The sequence below is a fragment of the Toxorhynchites rutilus genome, chromosome 3 (genome assembly GCF_029784135.1).
Source record: "Toxorhynchites rutilus septentrionalis strain SRP chromosome 3, ASM2978413v1, whole genome shotgun sequence".
Taxonomy (NCBI): domain Eukaryota; kingdom Metazoa; phylum Arthropoda; class Insecta; order Diptera; family Culicidae; genus Toxorhynchites; species Toxorhynchites rutilus.
This window is the reverse complement of record NC_073746.1, coordinates 87,385,754-87,400,257: the sequence shown is the minus strand read 5'-3', so window position 1 is coordinate 87,400,257 and position 14,504 is coordinate 87,385,754. Positions and strand designations below refer to the sequence as shown.

The window sequence follows — 14,504 nt, the reverse complement described above, 5'->3', positions numbered from 1 at the left end:
ATTAAAATGCAAATTAATTAAAATAATCACGGCCGAACCTTGCTTTTCTGTGCGTAGAATTAACAAACAGCATCACTTTTGTAGTTCTGAGCTCTAATTTAGGTGTCGCATGAGCTGATTCAGCTTTACGTAAATTCGTCAATAAACACGCCTGATTGTTAAAAATGCTTAAAAAATGTAGTTCTGACCGTCACTCAATCATTTTATGTAAATCTTTTGATACATCCATTATAGTCCTGACCCTTACTTAACAATTTATTTATATTAGTTTGTTTCAAAAGTTCTTGTCCTCAATGATAAAAGCAAAACGAGCTGAACAGGGATTATGAGAGCGAAATGAAAACGCGTACTGTACGTTTGAACACAAGTAGAAAGAATGAGTTTTTATTTCTGACAGTTTATACACACTCAAGAACACTCAAGTTTGCCTTTTATAATCCTCTTCAAACTAATCACGGTTCAACTCCCATAACGCCTCGATGTTTGGCAAATGATGCCAGAGGAAGACCTTTGGTGAGTATGTCTGCCGTTCGATCTGTTGTTGGGATACAACACAAGTTCACCATGCCTTCTTGGACACACTTCTTGGCAGAACTCAGTTCCACTTCAGTATGCCTGAATTTTTTAGATGATCTATCCGATTCGGCGGTAGCAATCGTAGACTGATTGTCTTCAAAAATCTCAACGGGCTGACGTTCACGAATATCCAATCCTTCAAACAGTTTACACGTCCACAATACTTCACATATACAGTCTGCTAATGCATAGCATTCTACCTTAGTCGAGGAATGCGCTACTGTCCGTTGCTTCTTGGTACTCCATGCAGTTGTGGCTCCGTAGATCTGGATCAGGTACCCATAGACTGAAGGCCTGTCGTTTATGTCTGTAGCCCAATTTGCGTCGACAAATCCTACGATCACGACCTGATGACAGCCTCGATTCTTTCTGATGTATATCAAGCCGTATTCTGACGTTCCTCTCAAATTCGAAGGATTCTTTTTGCATGCTTTCAATGTTCTTCTCCGGGGTTACACAGGAACTGGCTAAAGTATGACACATCTGCGCTTATGTCCGGACGAGAGGATACCACCAAATATGTTAAACACTCGATCAGCTCTCGATAAGGCTTGCGTAAATTTTTCTCCACCTCTGATTTTTACAGCTGCAGATCCGACTCCATCGGTGTTGACGACATTCCAAAGCGTCTAGTACAGCATCAACGTACTTTGGTTGACTCAACTTCAGTTCACCCTTCGCTAGGTCTCTTTCAATTCGCAAACCAAGCCCGTAATGTATTTGTTAAGTTTACACACTGTATCCCCCTCCTCAAATCCCTTAGGTTTTACGCATATAGGGGAAGGGTGGTAAAGACGGACACCTTAAGTAAATGTTGATTTTTTTCGTGGATTTCACAAAAAAATATAGCTATCTCGTCACAAATTGATAGTCTAGGTCTCTTTTTACAAAAAAAAAATGAAACCAGAAAAGAAATGAGGCCGAGTTTGAACAAAATGAATCTGTCCGGCATTTTTGAAAAAAAAAATTGAGTCGGGGAAGGCGGGCACTTGGCGGGAAAGATGTGCACCTGAGATGGGAAAGATGGACACTAACTGAAAATTCAAGTTTATGTACTCGATAAGTTTTGGAGGTCTTCAAATGGGCTCTAAAAATCATCGAACAAGAAGGCTAAACTAATATGTGTAATTTTCTCATATTTTCATGTCCAAAATAGCTCCCGGCATTCGGAATGACAAATTCGGATTATGTTTTAAAAACCGCTCTGCTGATTGGTCCATGATATCTGGTTGCACTTGCGAATGTAGTTAGTGAGCATCTGTTAAAAAAAGGAGGAGAAGATAAAATGTTTTTCTTTCCCTTCGGTGGAGTGTCCGACTTGAATAGTATTTTTTCATCTATACTAAAATGAAAAAATAAAATTAGAAAACATCACCACTGATTTGACGAATTGGAAGTGAAGTGATGATAAAACACTCACGTAAAGAAAAAAAAATCCCAAAAAATTACTCGATAACAATGAGAGCCTTATTTTCTGTAGACGAAAATTTACATCGAGCTGCTCTTTGAAGATTACATTTTTGTTTTTATGTGTTTGAACACACGTGCTGTAATATCATGACAATGCATGCGTTTAGGCAAAGGGTGCGTCGGCGTTGCTCATAATAGCGTCTTGCAAGTGAGTGTATTTATTTAACAGAAAGCCAGCTAGGTGTACACAGTAAGTGTCAAAAGTATTGATACACTGTATTGTAAGTTTGTACATACTTAAAATTTAAAATAAATATGTAATTTACCAATCATACATAGGTGTCTGTCTTTCCCGACTCTTCCCTAGATATCTTCGATCAGGACTCCATTGAGGAAAGCAGACGTCACATCCATTTGGTGGACAACATGATCAAAGTGATTGGCTAGCTAGCATCGAACGAACAGTGAACATTTTAACCACAGGCTAGCTTCACTCCGGTCAACCATCCAGTTTCTTCAACTCATCAATTGTATCAGTAACGTTTTCGACAAAACATTCAGCATTGAGATGACTAGGATCTACAACGCTTCTCTTCATCGATGGGGATTGCTATAATAGATTCCCAGATGCTCCCAGATAACTCTTCCAGCACGACATCAAGAGCGATAAGAATCCGCTTACCGTCCCACAAACGATACCCACCACCGCCGTATCCAACAAAATAGCTGACCCTGCGAGCATCCAATATACCACGCTCTGTTTCGGGATGTGACTGTATGTCGCAGCACAAACGACTTATGCTACTATCGAAATGGACCTCTGTCATTGCTGTATATGTTTTAAAATAATCCAACACCTCATCTTTCGTACTCAGAATGTAAGCCGCACAAAAATGGGTAGAATCATCTGTAAAAGTTACAAAATAGCGTATACCATTCCATGAAGTCGGATTCATTATATCGCAGACACAGCTGTGCACCAGCTTGAGAAGCCTAGAGCTCCAAGGAAGCACCAAATCCCGGTTTCCGTGTTTGCTTGCCTTCCATGCAAGGACCATACACGCCACCACTTCCTTCCAGCTTCCTTCTTCAGTGATAAACCGCACACCATATCATATCACAGCATCATTCTTGGAAAATGTTATTTCCATACCGAGCTACCCAACGCGTCGGATTGAGAAAAGATTTTAATTCAAACCCGGAAAGAACAAAACATTCTCGACGACGCACTTTAACCGACGATTTCCAACTCGCGCTACGATGTCCACTTTTCCTTTGTGGCGACTTCGAAGCACTTCACGAGACGCAAATTTAATCATCGCTGGCTCGTTCAACTTCTTTACGTCCCGGAGATACTCACTTGAACTGATCATGTGATCGGACGGCTTTGTATGGAGTAAATAAAACACCACTATACATTCCTACAGTTTGAATCCGGCCTTTTCCAAGTTCCGCACCATTCCTTCGAATTGAAGCAAGTGCGCTTGAAGAGCCTCAGATTCCATAAACTTTATCGATAGAACTGCCGGAGATTCCTTTTCGGGCGAACGTATTCTCAAGTGTCGCCCAAATCTGCCGCGGGGATCTCTAAGGCTACGGTGATACTGCCTGCAGCTTCTTACGAAAATAAGGCTGCACAAAACGCATACAATCGTGAGAAGTAAACAACCACATAGAATTGTAGTTACATGTAGTGTAGTTATATTGCTTCCTACTTGCTTCGTTCGAATTCGCCAGCTTCTATCGAACAAAATTGTTTGTTTCTCTTCGTCAGTTATCACACAATCAAGTTTTTATGCGTACTCCGATCCAATGTAACCTTACCGTTATACTTTTTTTTCGGATAGAGCCGAAGAACAAACTACTGCTTTGGTTGAGAACACAGTTACTAATGAAAATTTTATTTCTAGGTTTAAAGTCAGCGCCTGCTGCGCATGGATATTCAAATTCAAATTCTGCACGCTAATATAATCTTACGCTAATACTCCTCCTCGTGCTAATCTTGAATTACTCCCATTTGGCTTCGTAAATTCTCCGAACGGACTCGTTGCAGTGGCTTCGTCAACATGTCAGCTAACATCGATTCCGAAGGGCAGTACTGCAGGTTGATTAGCTGTTGTTGATGGAGATCGCGAAGGAAAAAGAATTTCGTTTCAATGTGTTTCGTCCTTCGCTCCAAACGGTCGCTTTCGATTACCTTGATGCAGCTCTGGTTATCTTCGTATACTGGAATTGGCTGGGTTGAAGACTCGCCGATTTCATCCATCAATCGCTTCGTCCAGATAAGCTCTTGGCATCCCTCTGCAAGTGCAACCAGTTCGGCTTCAGTTGTGCTGAGGGCCACACACGACTGCTTTCTGGAACCCCACTGGATCAGGCCTCCTCCGAACATGATCAAATGCCCAGATTTAGACTTCCGGTCCCGCTGGTCTCCTGCCCAATCCGCGTCAGCGTATAGCGACAAGCCATCGCTGTTGCATCCCAGTGCCAGCTTGAGGTGACTGCTTGTTGCTAGATATCGCAGCACTCGCTTAGCTTCATTCCAGTCTTGTTGGTTGGGGCAACTGGATTTCTGCGCCAGGATTGTCGTGCTTACTGCAATATCCGGACGAGTGTGCAGTGCCACGAAAAGCAATCCTCCAATAAGGATAATGAATTGGTGGTTATTCGGTAGCTGGTCATGCTCCTCCTCCTTCAGCTGCAAATAGCCTGGATCGATGGGAACCTTCGACGGTTTGGCATTTTCCAAGCTGAACCTCTTGACTAGCTTCTTGATGTAAGTCTGTTGGTTCAATTTGAAGCCATTCTGGCAACGTTCTACCTCCATACCCAAGAAATGATGAAGATCTCCCAGGTTGGTAACGGCGAACTGTTGCTCTAGGTATCCCAAGATGGAGCGGAACTCTTCCTCTGACTGCGCGACGATGACCATATCATCCACGTAGATTTGGATGTACGTTAATGCTCCTCCTTTCTTCCGGATGTATAGGCATGGATCTGCCTTCGACTGGATAAACCCTATGGCCTTGAAGATAGAATCCACCTTCTTGTTCCATACTCGCGCTGACTGTTTGAGTCCGTATAGGCTCCTCCTCAAGCGGTCATTTCCGGTATGGAAACCATCGGGTTGGCGCATATAGATGACTTCATCCAGCTCTCCGTTAAGATACGCCGTCTTGACATCTACGTGCTTCACAGTCAGATTCTTCCGTGCAGCGACGGTTAGCAACGTGCGAAACGTGACTTGCTTCGCCACAGGTGCGAAAACTTCGTCGTAATCGACACCAAACTTCTGGGTGAAGCCTTGCGCCACGATCCTGGCCTTGTGCCGCACGATGTTGCCCTTTTCGTCCTCCTTGGTTTTAAACAGCCACTTGCAACCAATTGCACGCTCACCGGGGGGTAGATCGACGAGCTCCCATGTGTTGTTCCTCACTCACGCTTGATATTCTTCGATCATTGCAGCTTTCCAAAGTTCGGCGTCTGCGAATTGTAACGCCTCCTTGAAACTACGGGGGTCACTAGCGGTGCGGCTAGCGAGACAGTTGCCCTTCTTCATACGTTGCTGCTCCGATTCGGTAGCCGATGCCGATCCAAACGACGAACCAACCGATGGCTGAACGTTGCGCTGAAAACCTTCTTCGTGGCGGTATCATACAAGCGGTATGCCTTGGTATCTTCATCGAAACCCACGAGAATCGATTCCTTGGACTTGGGATCCCATTTGCGCCGTTTTTGCTTGGGAATGTGTGCCATCACCTTGGCACCAATCACACGGATGTGTGACAAATCCGGCTTACGGCCACTCCAAGCCTCCTCCGGTGTTTGCTTGTGCCCTTTGGTCGGGGAACGGTTGACCAAGTACGTTGCAGCTGCCACCGCTTCGGCCCAGAATGCCTTCGGTAGCTTCGCTTCAAACAATATGCATCGAGCCCGCTCGACGATGGTGCGATTAACTCGCTCGGCCAGACCGTTTTGCTCCGGGGTATACTCCGTTGACGTCTGGTGCCGGATGCCCAATACTCTCAGCCGGTTCTGGAAAGACTTATTGGTGTATTCCTTACCATTGTCTGTCCGAAGAATTTTCAATTTGCATCCGGTTTGCCGCTCTGCGAGACTGTGGTAGTGGATGAACGCTCGCAGCACCTCGGCTTCGGACTTGGTCTCCAGAAAATAGATGGAAATTCGTCTCGTCTTATCGTCGGTGAAGGACACGTAGTATCGACTTCCGCCCAACGATGTCTCCTCCATCGGACCGCAAATGTCTGAATGGACGACCTCCAGCACTTGACCTGCACGATGTCCCTCCTTAGGAAAAGGTAGACGGGACTGTTTTCCCATCGCACAGACGACACAATTTCCACAAGTCGTTTCATCGAACTGTATACCAGAAGCTAGACCACCTTTCAGCTGCTTCAGGCTGCCTACATTCAGGTGACCCATTCTCCTGTGCCACGTGTCGATATTGCTTGATGTGCATGCCAGTGACGTTGCTATAGTCTTTTTCCCTTCGAACCGAAACAGTCCTTTCTCGATGTCATGGCAACCCGTTGCTATGACGACGCCCGATGGGTCGATCACCTTGACTCCGGTTAGAGAAAATTGCACCACGTGTCCACGGCGAACGATTTGACTTACCGAAAGAAGGTTGTTGGACATTTCGGGGATGAATTTCACGCCGTTGACTTCTATCGGTGGGCTTTCGGGAGTACACTTCGCATCTAGCTTGACCAGGCCACTCGCAACGATATTCATCGTCACTTTGTCTGCTGCTATAACTACACCGCGTGCATCCCTTGTGTTCACCAGAAGTTTTCGGTTGTTGGTGAAATGATCCGACGCTCCTGAATCAAAATACCAAGCTTCGTCATCCGCACCGTTGTTAGTCGATAACACGGCACTAAACGCTGATCCTCGTTGATTCGCTGGGCATTCTCGGGCGATGTGGCCAAACTTCTTGCACCGCTTGCATTTGGGTCCCTTGGGCTGCTCTGCTGACCTGCTTTCGGCTGCGCTTTGCTTCTTCCTCGGTTGAGGTGTCCTTTTCCCAAAAAATGCGGTTCGGTCGGTTTGCGTTTGCACTTCTTGTAGCAATTTCGTTTTGATGCTGTCCCCTGTAATCGCAGTCCCAGAGCTTTCCAATGCCATTATCATGGGTTTGTACTCGTCCGGTAGACCTGCTAACAGCAACGTTCCGATCCATTCCTCAGAGATATCAAATCCAATGCCTCGAAGCTGGTGGGCGGTGGAAATGATCTGGGTGACGTACTGGTCCACAGAATCGCATGCGGCCATCGTTGTGGTGATGAGCTTTCGCAGGAGTCCTACTCGCCGGGTCAAACCGGTGTCTTCAAACGCTGCTTCCAGTTTTGCCCAACACTCACTTGCGGTTCTTGCGTCCTTCACGTGAACGTAGTTGATCGGATCAAGTAAAAGGATGATTTTCGTACGCGCTTTCCTATCCTTCCGTTGGTCGACGGCTGGGAAAATTCCATCAGCATTCGCTATCGGCTTCACCGCATCCCACAGGTCCTCAAGTTCCAAAATTTTTCCACCGCAACCAGTCAGGCGTTCTATGGACGGTAGGGTTGACAAATTTTGAACTTGAGCTGCTGCTGGTACCGGTGCTGGTTCGCCGCTTCCGCTTCCTCCTGAGTTACTACCTCCAGTCGACATTTTTTCTTCACTATTCTCGAACTTTCTTCAGTTTTTCGCTGGGCCCATAACCTCTCGGATAGAGCCGAAGAACAAACTACTGCTTTGGTTGAGAACACAGTTACTAATGGAAATTTTATTTCTAGGTTTAAAGTCAGCGCCTGCTGCGCATGGATATTCAAATTCAAATTCTGCACGCTAATATTATCTTACGCTAATATTTTTAATTAATTAAATTTTTTTTTTATTATTTTAGTGTAATACTCTAGATTTAGATCCATAATGTCAACAAATGGACCGTATGAAACTAGGATTGACCGGAAACGCCCAAAATTGGCCAACAGGGGAGGTGTTGTGTTCTATCAAGACAACGCAAGGCCACACAAATCCGGGAGATTGGTTGGGATGTTTTAATGCATCCACCATATGATCCGGATCTGGAACCAAGTGATTACCTTCTTTCTCTCGCATTGAAAAACTTCCTGAGTGATCAGAAATTGGGATCAACAGAAGATTTTTAAAATCTATTGCCAGTGTTTTTCGCCAATAAGGACCAAGACTTTTACTATTTCTACGCGCTTAGAAGCGAGATTCGATCGTGATTATTTTAATTAGTTTCTATTTCAATTCATTTGATACAATAAATGTCGTCAGTAAATGGTAAGAAAGTTTGATTTTTTGTGTATTTACAATGGATTTAAATCCGTGATTGAACAAAACTCTATCTAATTTTGAGCGTTTGATAATGCATGAGCACTAACTTCTGCACATTTTTCTGTGGATAATGGCGATACAATCGATATCATATTAAGGTGGTTGACTATGTAGGGGATTCCGTTCCGCCGATACGAGAAGGATCTGCAGCATTTGAAGCGCAACATATGCTACCCTAGTAAAAAAAAGTAAATTGATACATTTAAACCAAGCCATTCTTCATATGTTATGAATGGAACAATTTAAAATGACGATTTTCTAATTTTTTCATCGAGGAGAGAATACTTGAAACCGGGTAATTTGAAAAAAATTCTGGTTTTCTAAAAAATTGAAACGAATTGACGCAAAGCTGAATCAGCTTATGCGACATCTACATTAGAGCTCAGAACCACAAAAGTGAGGGTGTTTGTTTATTTTACGCACTGAAAAGCAGGATTCGGTCGCGATTTTTCATATTATTTCTGTTTAGATTCATTTCAACCATTAAATGTCGTCAGTATATGGTAAGAAAGTTAGGGCTTTGTATATTTACGATGGCTACAACACGCAATTGGACTAAAGTCATTGATAATCTTCGAAAATTTTAAGTTTGATGATGCATACTGGTTATTAATACTGTGGTCAATGGGGATGAAATCGATCATATTGATTTGGATGATATCATTGATAATGTGAGGGCCGATACGAGAAAGATTTGTAGTATTCTTAGCGCAACAAATGCTACTCATTATTTACCTAGTTGAAAAAATTGAAGTTATAATACTTATACCAAGCTATTTTTCAAAATATATATACCACATTGTAAAATGGCGATTTTCTAACCTATTTAAAGTAAAACGAATGTGTGAAACCGGGAAATTTGAAGATAAATTCTGATTTTTCTAGAAAATTTGAACGAGTTTTATATCAAAAAAACAAAACATCCTCATTTTACTCGCTGCGCCATCTGGTTGTAAATCCAACGTAAATTCTTCAATTCCAAATGCCATCTGGTTGTGAATCTAACCTAGGTTCATCAATTGCAGAAGGCGACACTGTACCTTCGATGTCTCGAATTTCGTGAAAATGTCAACACAGTGTGTCAAATTTAAGTCACTAAACGCACCCACTCAGCTGAATTGCGACAAAACAACCCGACGACTGGATCAAAACAACACAAAGGAATTTCATTTCACGGCTAGCCTTTCGTGAGTCAGTCAGTCGGTCGGTTTTAGTTCTCATTGATTTGTAAACAAAGTAAACACACTCACTAACATTGCGTTTGCGGAAGGGTGTAATGTAGGGCGATAATATTCCATTCAATTATTGAATTACTACTCTTGTGATAGTGGAAATTTTTCAATTCGTTCTTTGCTGTGATACTTTTTGAATTATCGCATCAAAATATTGTTGCTTGTGATGCATTCTGCGATTGTTGGCCATCGTATTTCGGTAGATGCCCTGAATGAAGCTGCGGACGAAGATGCGATAGAGAGCGAACCAGAGTGCATCGTTGAGGCGTTCGAGCAAAGTACGTTGATTATAGAAACCAAAACCAGAAGCCCTGCGCAAGGTATCCCGCCAGTGTTAAATCTGTGATGCAATCAGCTTTCATTTTCGTGTGAAACGAGCCGTTTAGATCGGTGATACAATGTTTATTTTGTGCTTATTCTAGATAACTGTGAGTCATCTCGGTTTATTACGTAGGCTGTGTGTAGCCTATTTGTTTACTTGTCCGATCGCACTCCAAACAATATTGGAATTTTTTGCGCTCTTAGTTGTGTACGGCCTTTGTTTCTTTAGTTTCCAGACATCAAATCGCATTGCCGCATATAATCAGGTCATTTTAGTTAGCGAAGATTAGTGTACATATTGTGACTTTTTATTGTTGTTGGTCTAAAATTAGAAGCTGAACTCATGTGCAGAAAACAGTTTTGTATTATGTCTTCATACTCGTTTCGTTACTATTATTTTGAATATTAAGCTACCACTATCTGTTACATATATGCCATTTTAGCGTTATAACTATTTGTGGTCGATTCAAACTTGTAACTCACTTTTAGGTGCCTGGCAACGTCCAACTAGACGGCCCCTGCCCAAGAATGGCCGTATCGTTCTTTGCTTCGAAATTCTCTACGCTCGTGTGCTTCCGCCAGAGACAACCGACGCAATTGGTTCTTCAACCGGCAACAAAAAATATGTCCTATACGTAGTGAACGTTCGCAAAGATGGTATCGAGCCGGACCCTAATCCAACGAGTATCGAGCGTCGCTATACGCATTTTCTCAAACTATACGAAGGACTTCGGAAAGAACATCCCCTGTTGCTACAGAACGTGTTTTTCCCCAAGAAGGTTCTGATGGGAAACTTTACCGCAGAGTTGATTGGCGAACGAAGTCTAGCCTTTGAAACCTTCCTCGACCATATCATTTCCGTGCCTTCCCTGCGTGATTCGGGCCATTTTCTAGAATTTTTACAGGGTGATGAGCTACGTAAAGCCTGCCAGTTGTTAGACGAACGAAGAAATGAGTTCGCTGTGCCGATCTTGGAGAACACTTTCCGAATGTTGAACAAAATCTTCCTGGACAAATCCAAGTGCGTACTGCTGTTGCTCTGTCGGCTAGTAGCCGCTTGTACAACGTCTCCGATCCCACATCCCCTGGCGGAACAGTGGGCTGAATTGGCACTAAGAAGATATGAACGGTGACCGGAATAAATCGCCACAGTAAACAACTGCAACAGAAACAACCGCTTAGAAAAAGTGTAGTAGGCTAGAAATATTTGGCGCGGGAAAAACATCATGTGCCTCACATTTCTATTATAAATTTATTCTCTTGTTCTCGTTTTTCGAAATTTATTCTGAGGACAATGTAATGGGGACGAAGTCCCCATTTGGCGAGGATAAGGAATCGAGGCGGCCCATGCCGCCAAGATGACGCAATCCGAGTCCACCGCCGACCCGCCGTCGGAAGCGGCGGTGTCTCGCACGCAAACCTGGGATCCACTGATTGCCCGGTTAGTTTGAAACATAGGATACGATCCTTTAGCAATGTCCGACCGAGCTCTAGCGAGCGTCGGACGGTATACGTCTGCCCGGGGCGTTACGTTTGCCTGGGGCGATACGTTTGCCCGGTTAATTCTTGTTTTGAAATACAATACCGCGCCACAATATTTATAGCCTACTACACATTTTATAAGCGGTGGTTTCTGTTGCAGTCGTTTTCTGTGGCGATTTATTCCGGGAACCGATATGAACATGTGTGCGACACTGATCTCCTCGTGCTTTATATTCCTCTGTTGCAAACTTGTTTGCACCTGTGGTAAGATAAACACCATATACGTATTCAATAGATTAGCAATTTGTGTTTTGTTTTCATCAGGTGGCAACGTGGTCGCGATCGTAGTCTTCTGGAAGAACGTTTGAGCGAGATGGGCAAGAAGGGCATAACGGTGAAAGGAGGGCCCACACTGACGCAAGCAATTCATGCGCTCGATCCACGGGCCGAGACCACATGAAAATTTCTGTAACATGAATCACATTTTTCCAACAATTACATTAAGATAAGATTACATTTTCGAGCTAGTATATCAATTTTTACATCAAACAATTAAGTGCAAATGTAATGCGTATTGCGTTGTGATTTGAGAGGTCGTATTTTTGGTGGTAGCAAAAGCTGTTATTAAGATTATTCAATATTTATATTATGTTTGTTATTAAAATTATTACAAGTTTAATGAAGAGTACGAGATGGCTGGAACCAGAGTGGGACAATCCTAATTTTTCAAAAAGTTTTTCTGAATACTGAATTGCTTTCCGTAGAAAATGAGGAATGTTTCTGTCTATTTCTAGCCCTCTTTTATATTAAGATAAGAAAAGTGCAACGCGTAATTGAGAATAGCTTTATCCATGATATTCTTTTTAAATAAGTTCTGTCTAAACTAGACATATTTTATATTGCATCACAAACTTATACACCCACATAAAAGGTTCTTTTTTTAATGATCGATTATCATCACAGTTTATATGGAAATTTCCAACAGATATAATGTTTCAATGCTTTTATTTCAATAATACAATAAATTATATAATTTAAAAAATATAGCGCTTTTTTACCTTCGTCTTGGAGATGACGGCCGCGAACGAATAATATCTACATTATATATTGTAGATTGTAGATTGGCCGCAATATCTCAGATTACAGTGAAACGTTGTGGGTGTAAAGACATTGGTCATTCAAGCAACTTTGCATACTTGAAATCTATATATATATATATATATATATATATATATATATATATATATATATATATATATATATATATATGTGGGACGATTGGCATACCCCCCGGCGAATAAAACGAAGCGAAAGTTAGTTCTAAGTGATACTCCGATCGATGCAGACGCATCTTTGCATTTGTTAATAATCTAAATTGAATAAAGGGGGTCTCCGTAGCCACATTGGTTGCGCGTTCGCTTAGTAAGCGATCGATCGTGAGTTCAAAACTCAGGGCCCCCATTGACCATCTTTGTATTGTTACAGAATAACTACGTCCACGCAACAATCATCAGCGATGGAGATCGATCCACGGTCGAAATAAGATCGATTCATCCATACAACTGCTCTGCTCTGCAGAAATATCGGGCTGCTGTTCTATAAATAACTCAACAATGGATCAACGACTGCCTCCGCTGTCCAGTCTTAACTGTGGATAATGGAAGAACAGATAGAAAACTCTTTCGCCTAAATGGCTACTGTGTAAATATGTACCATTTGCAATGGTATAGAAGGGAATACTCTAACGTCGAAAAATGGCAACTGTGTAATGTGCTAATTATAGAAATGATAAATATGTGACATGTACACGATTAAAATTCGGCTCTGTTACAGCTAAAATGCTAATGAGCCTAAAATAAACAAAAGGGATAACAAAAAAAATTGAATAAACATAATGTTAATATTTCTCAACAACTCCTTTCCTCAACTTTTCTTACATGGGGGCTCGTCCGGGAAGGAATAATCGAGAAATTACTCAGTTGACGCGTAAAATCGCGAAAAAGTGATAAAAGTTGTAAAGAGTTGTAAAGTTGTAAGAGTTGGTTCCGAAATCAAAATGGCGGAACAAGTGGACGAGTTGTGCGAAGTTTTCACAAAAGCCGGATTGATGCGTGAATGTGAAAAACGAGGCTTGGCATCGGATGGATGCAAAAAGGAGATAGCACAGCGAATCGCATACCACGACAACACGATGGTTGCAAACGACGGTCGTTCGGGTACCAACGAGGTATGGAACGGCAAGCAACAGAACAGTGGTGACGATGACGCTGAAAATAACGATGATGAAAACGATGACAACGGTGTAAACGACGATGATGGTCATTATGATGACGACGGCGTAAACGATGACAATGATGACGATGAGCACGATGGTAGTAATGACGGTGAGCATGTTGGTAATAACGAAGAGGACGGCAATAGCCACGATATGTTTCACATTGCTCTGACGAAGAGAGGACGCACATCGACACCGAAAGACAGGAATCGGTTCATGCCTGAGCAGCACCAACCGTATTCGTTCAGAGATGTTGAGGATAGCATTGAAACGTACGGTTCCGAAGAGGGACAAGATGTTAAACTCTGGATGTCACAGTTCGAAGCGATATCCCGAACAGCTTATTGGAACGATGAACAAAAGCTAGTCATGTGCAGAAAAAAAGTTGACGAGCACTGCACGGAAATTTATGTTTGCGCATCGAGATGTCACTTCGTTTGCTAAATTGAAGAGTGCGTTGATCAAAGAGTTTGCTCCATTCGTTCGTGCGAGTGACATTCATCGCCAGCTTGCAGCGCGAAAGAGAAAGTCAGACGAAGCCATACGTGATTACATCTACGATAAGCAGCGTATTGCTCACTCTATCGACCTTGATGAGCCGAGCGTTTACGAGTACATTGTTGACGGAATAACCGACGATGAATTCCACCGATCACTGCTGTACGAGGCGCAAACGATTCGTCAGCTGAAGGAGAAGCTGTTAAATTTTGAGAAAGTACAGAAGAAGATCGTCAAACCGAAGTCATACGAAGGTCAGCAGAGAAGAAAGGAGCAACGCGAGAAGGAGAAGAAGCAGCCGAACGTTAAGAAGTACTGCTTTAATTGTGGTGATTCGTCAC

At 42.8% G+C, this 14,504-nt stretch overlaps 1 protein-coding gene across 2 annotated transcripts; it reads left to right on the top strand.

The window, feature by feature from the left end:
* Positions 1-9,476: 9,476 nt before the first annotated feature.
* LOC129776091 (sorting nexin-21) lies at positions 9,477-12,403 on the top strand. Of its 2 annotated transcripts, none has more exons than XM_055781492.1 (4): positions 9,477-9,907; positions 10,398-11,036; positions 11,591-11,654; positions 11,715-12,403. In XM_055781492.1, exons 1-4 carry the CDS (start codon positions 9,754-9,756, stop codon positions 11,848-11,850), a joined length of 993 nt encoding a protein of 330 aa, XP_055637467.1. In that variant the 5' UTR covers positions 9,477-9,753; the 3' UTR covers positions 11,851-12,403. The 2 variants fall into 2 exon arrangements, with proteins under 2 accessions (XP_055637467.1, XP_055637468.1); XM_055781493.1 differs by having other exon boundaries at positions 9,480-9,865.
* Positions 12,404-14,504: the final 2,101 nt, after the last annotated feature.

What these genes read in the sequence shown, in the direction of transcription:
- LOC129776091 (XM_055781492.1), top strand. Translation starts at nt 9,754, where the DNA reads ATGCATTCTGCGATTGTTGGCCATCGTATTTCGGTAGATGCCCTGAAT. An exon ending in AACCAGAAGCCCTGCGCAAG is followed by an intron (nt 9,908 to 10,397) that starts GTATCCCGCCAG and finishes ACTCACTTTTAG; the next exon opens with GTGCCTGGCAACGTCCAACT. An exon ending in CAAACTTGTTTGCACCTGTG is followed by an intron (nt 11,655 to 11,714) that starts GTAAGATAAACA and finishes TGTTTTCATCAG; the next exon opens with GTGGCAACGTGGTCGCGATC.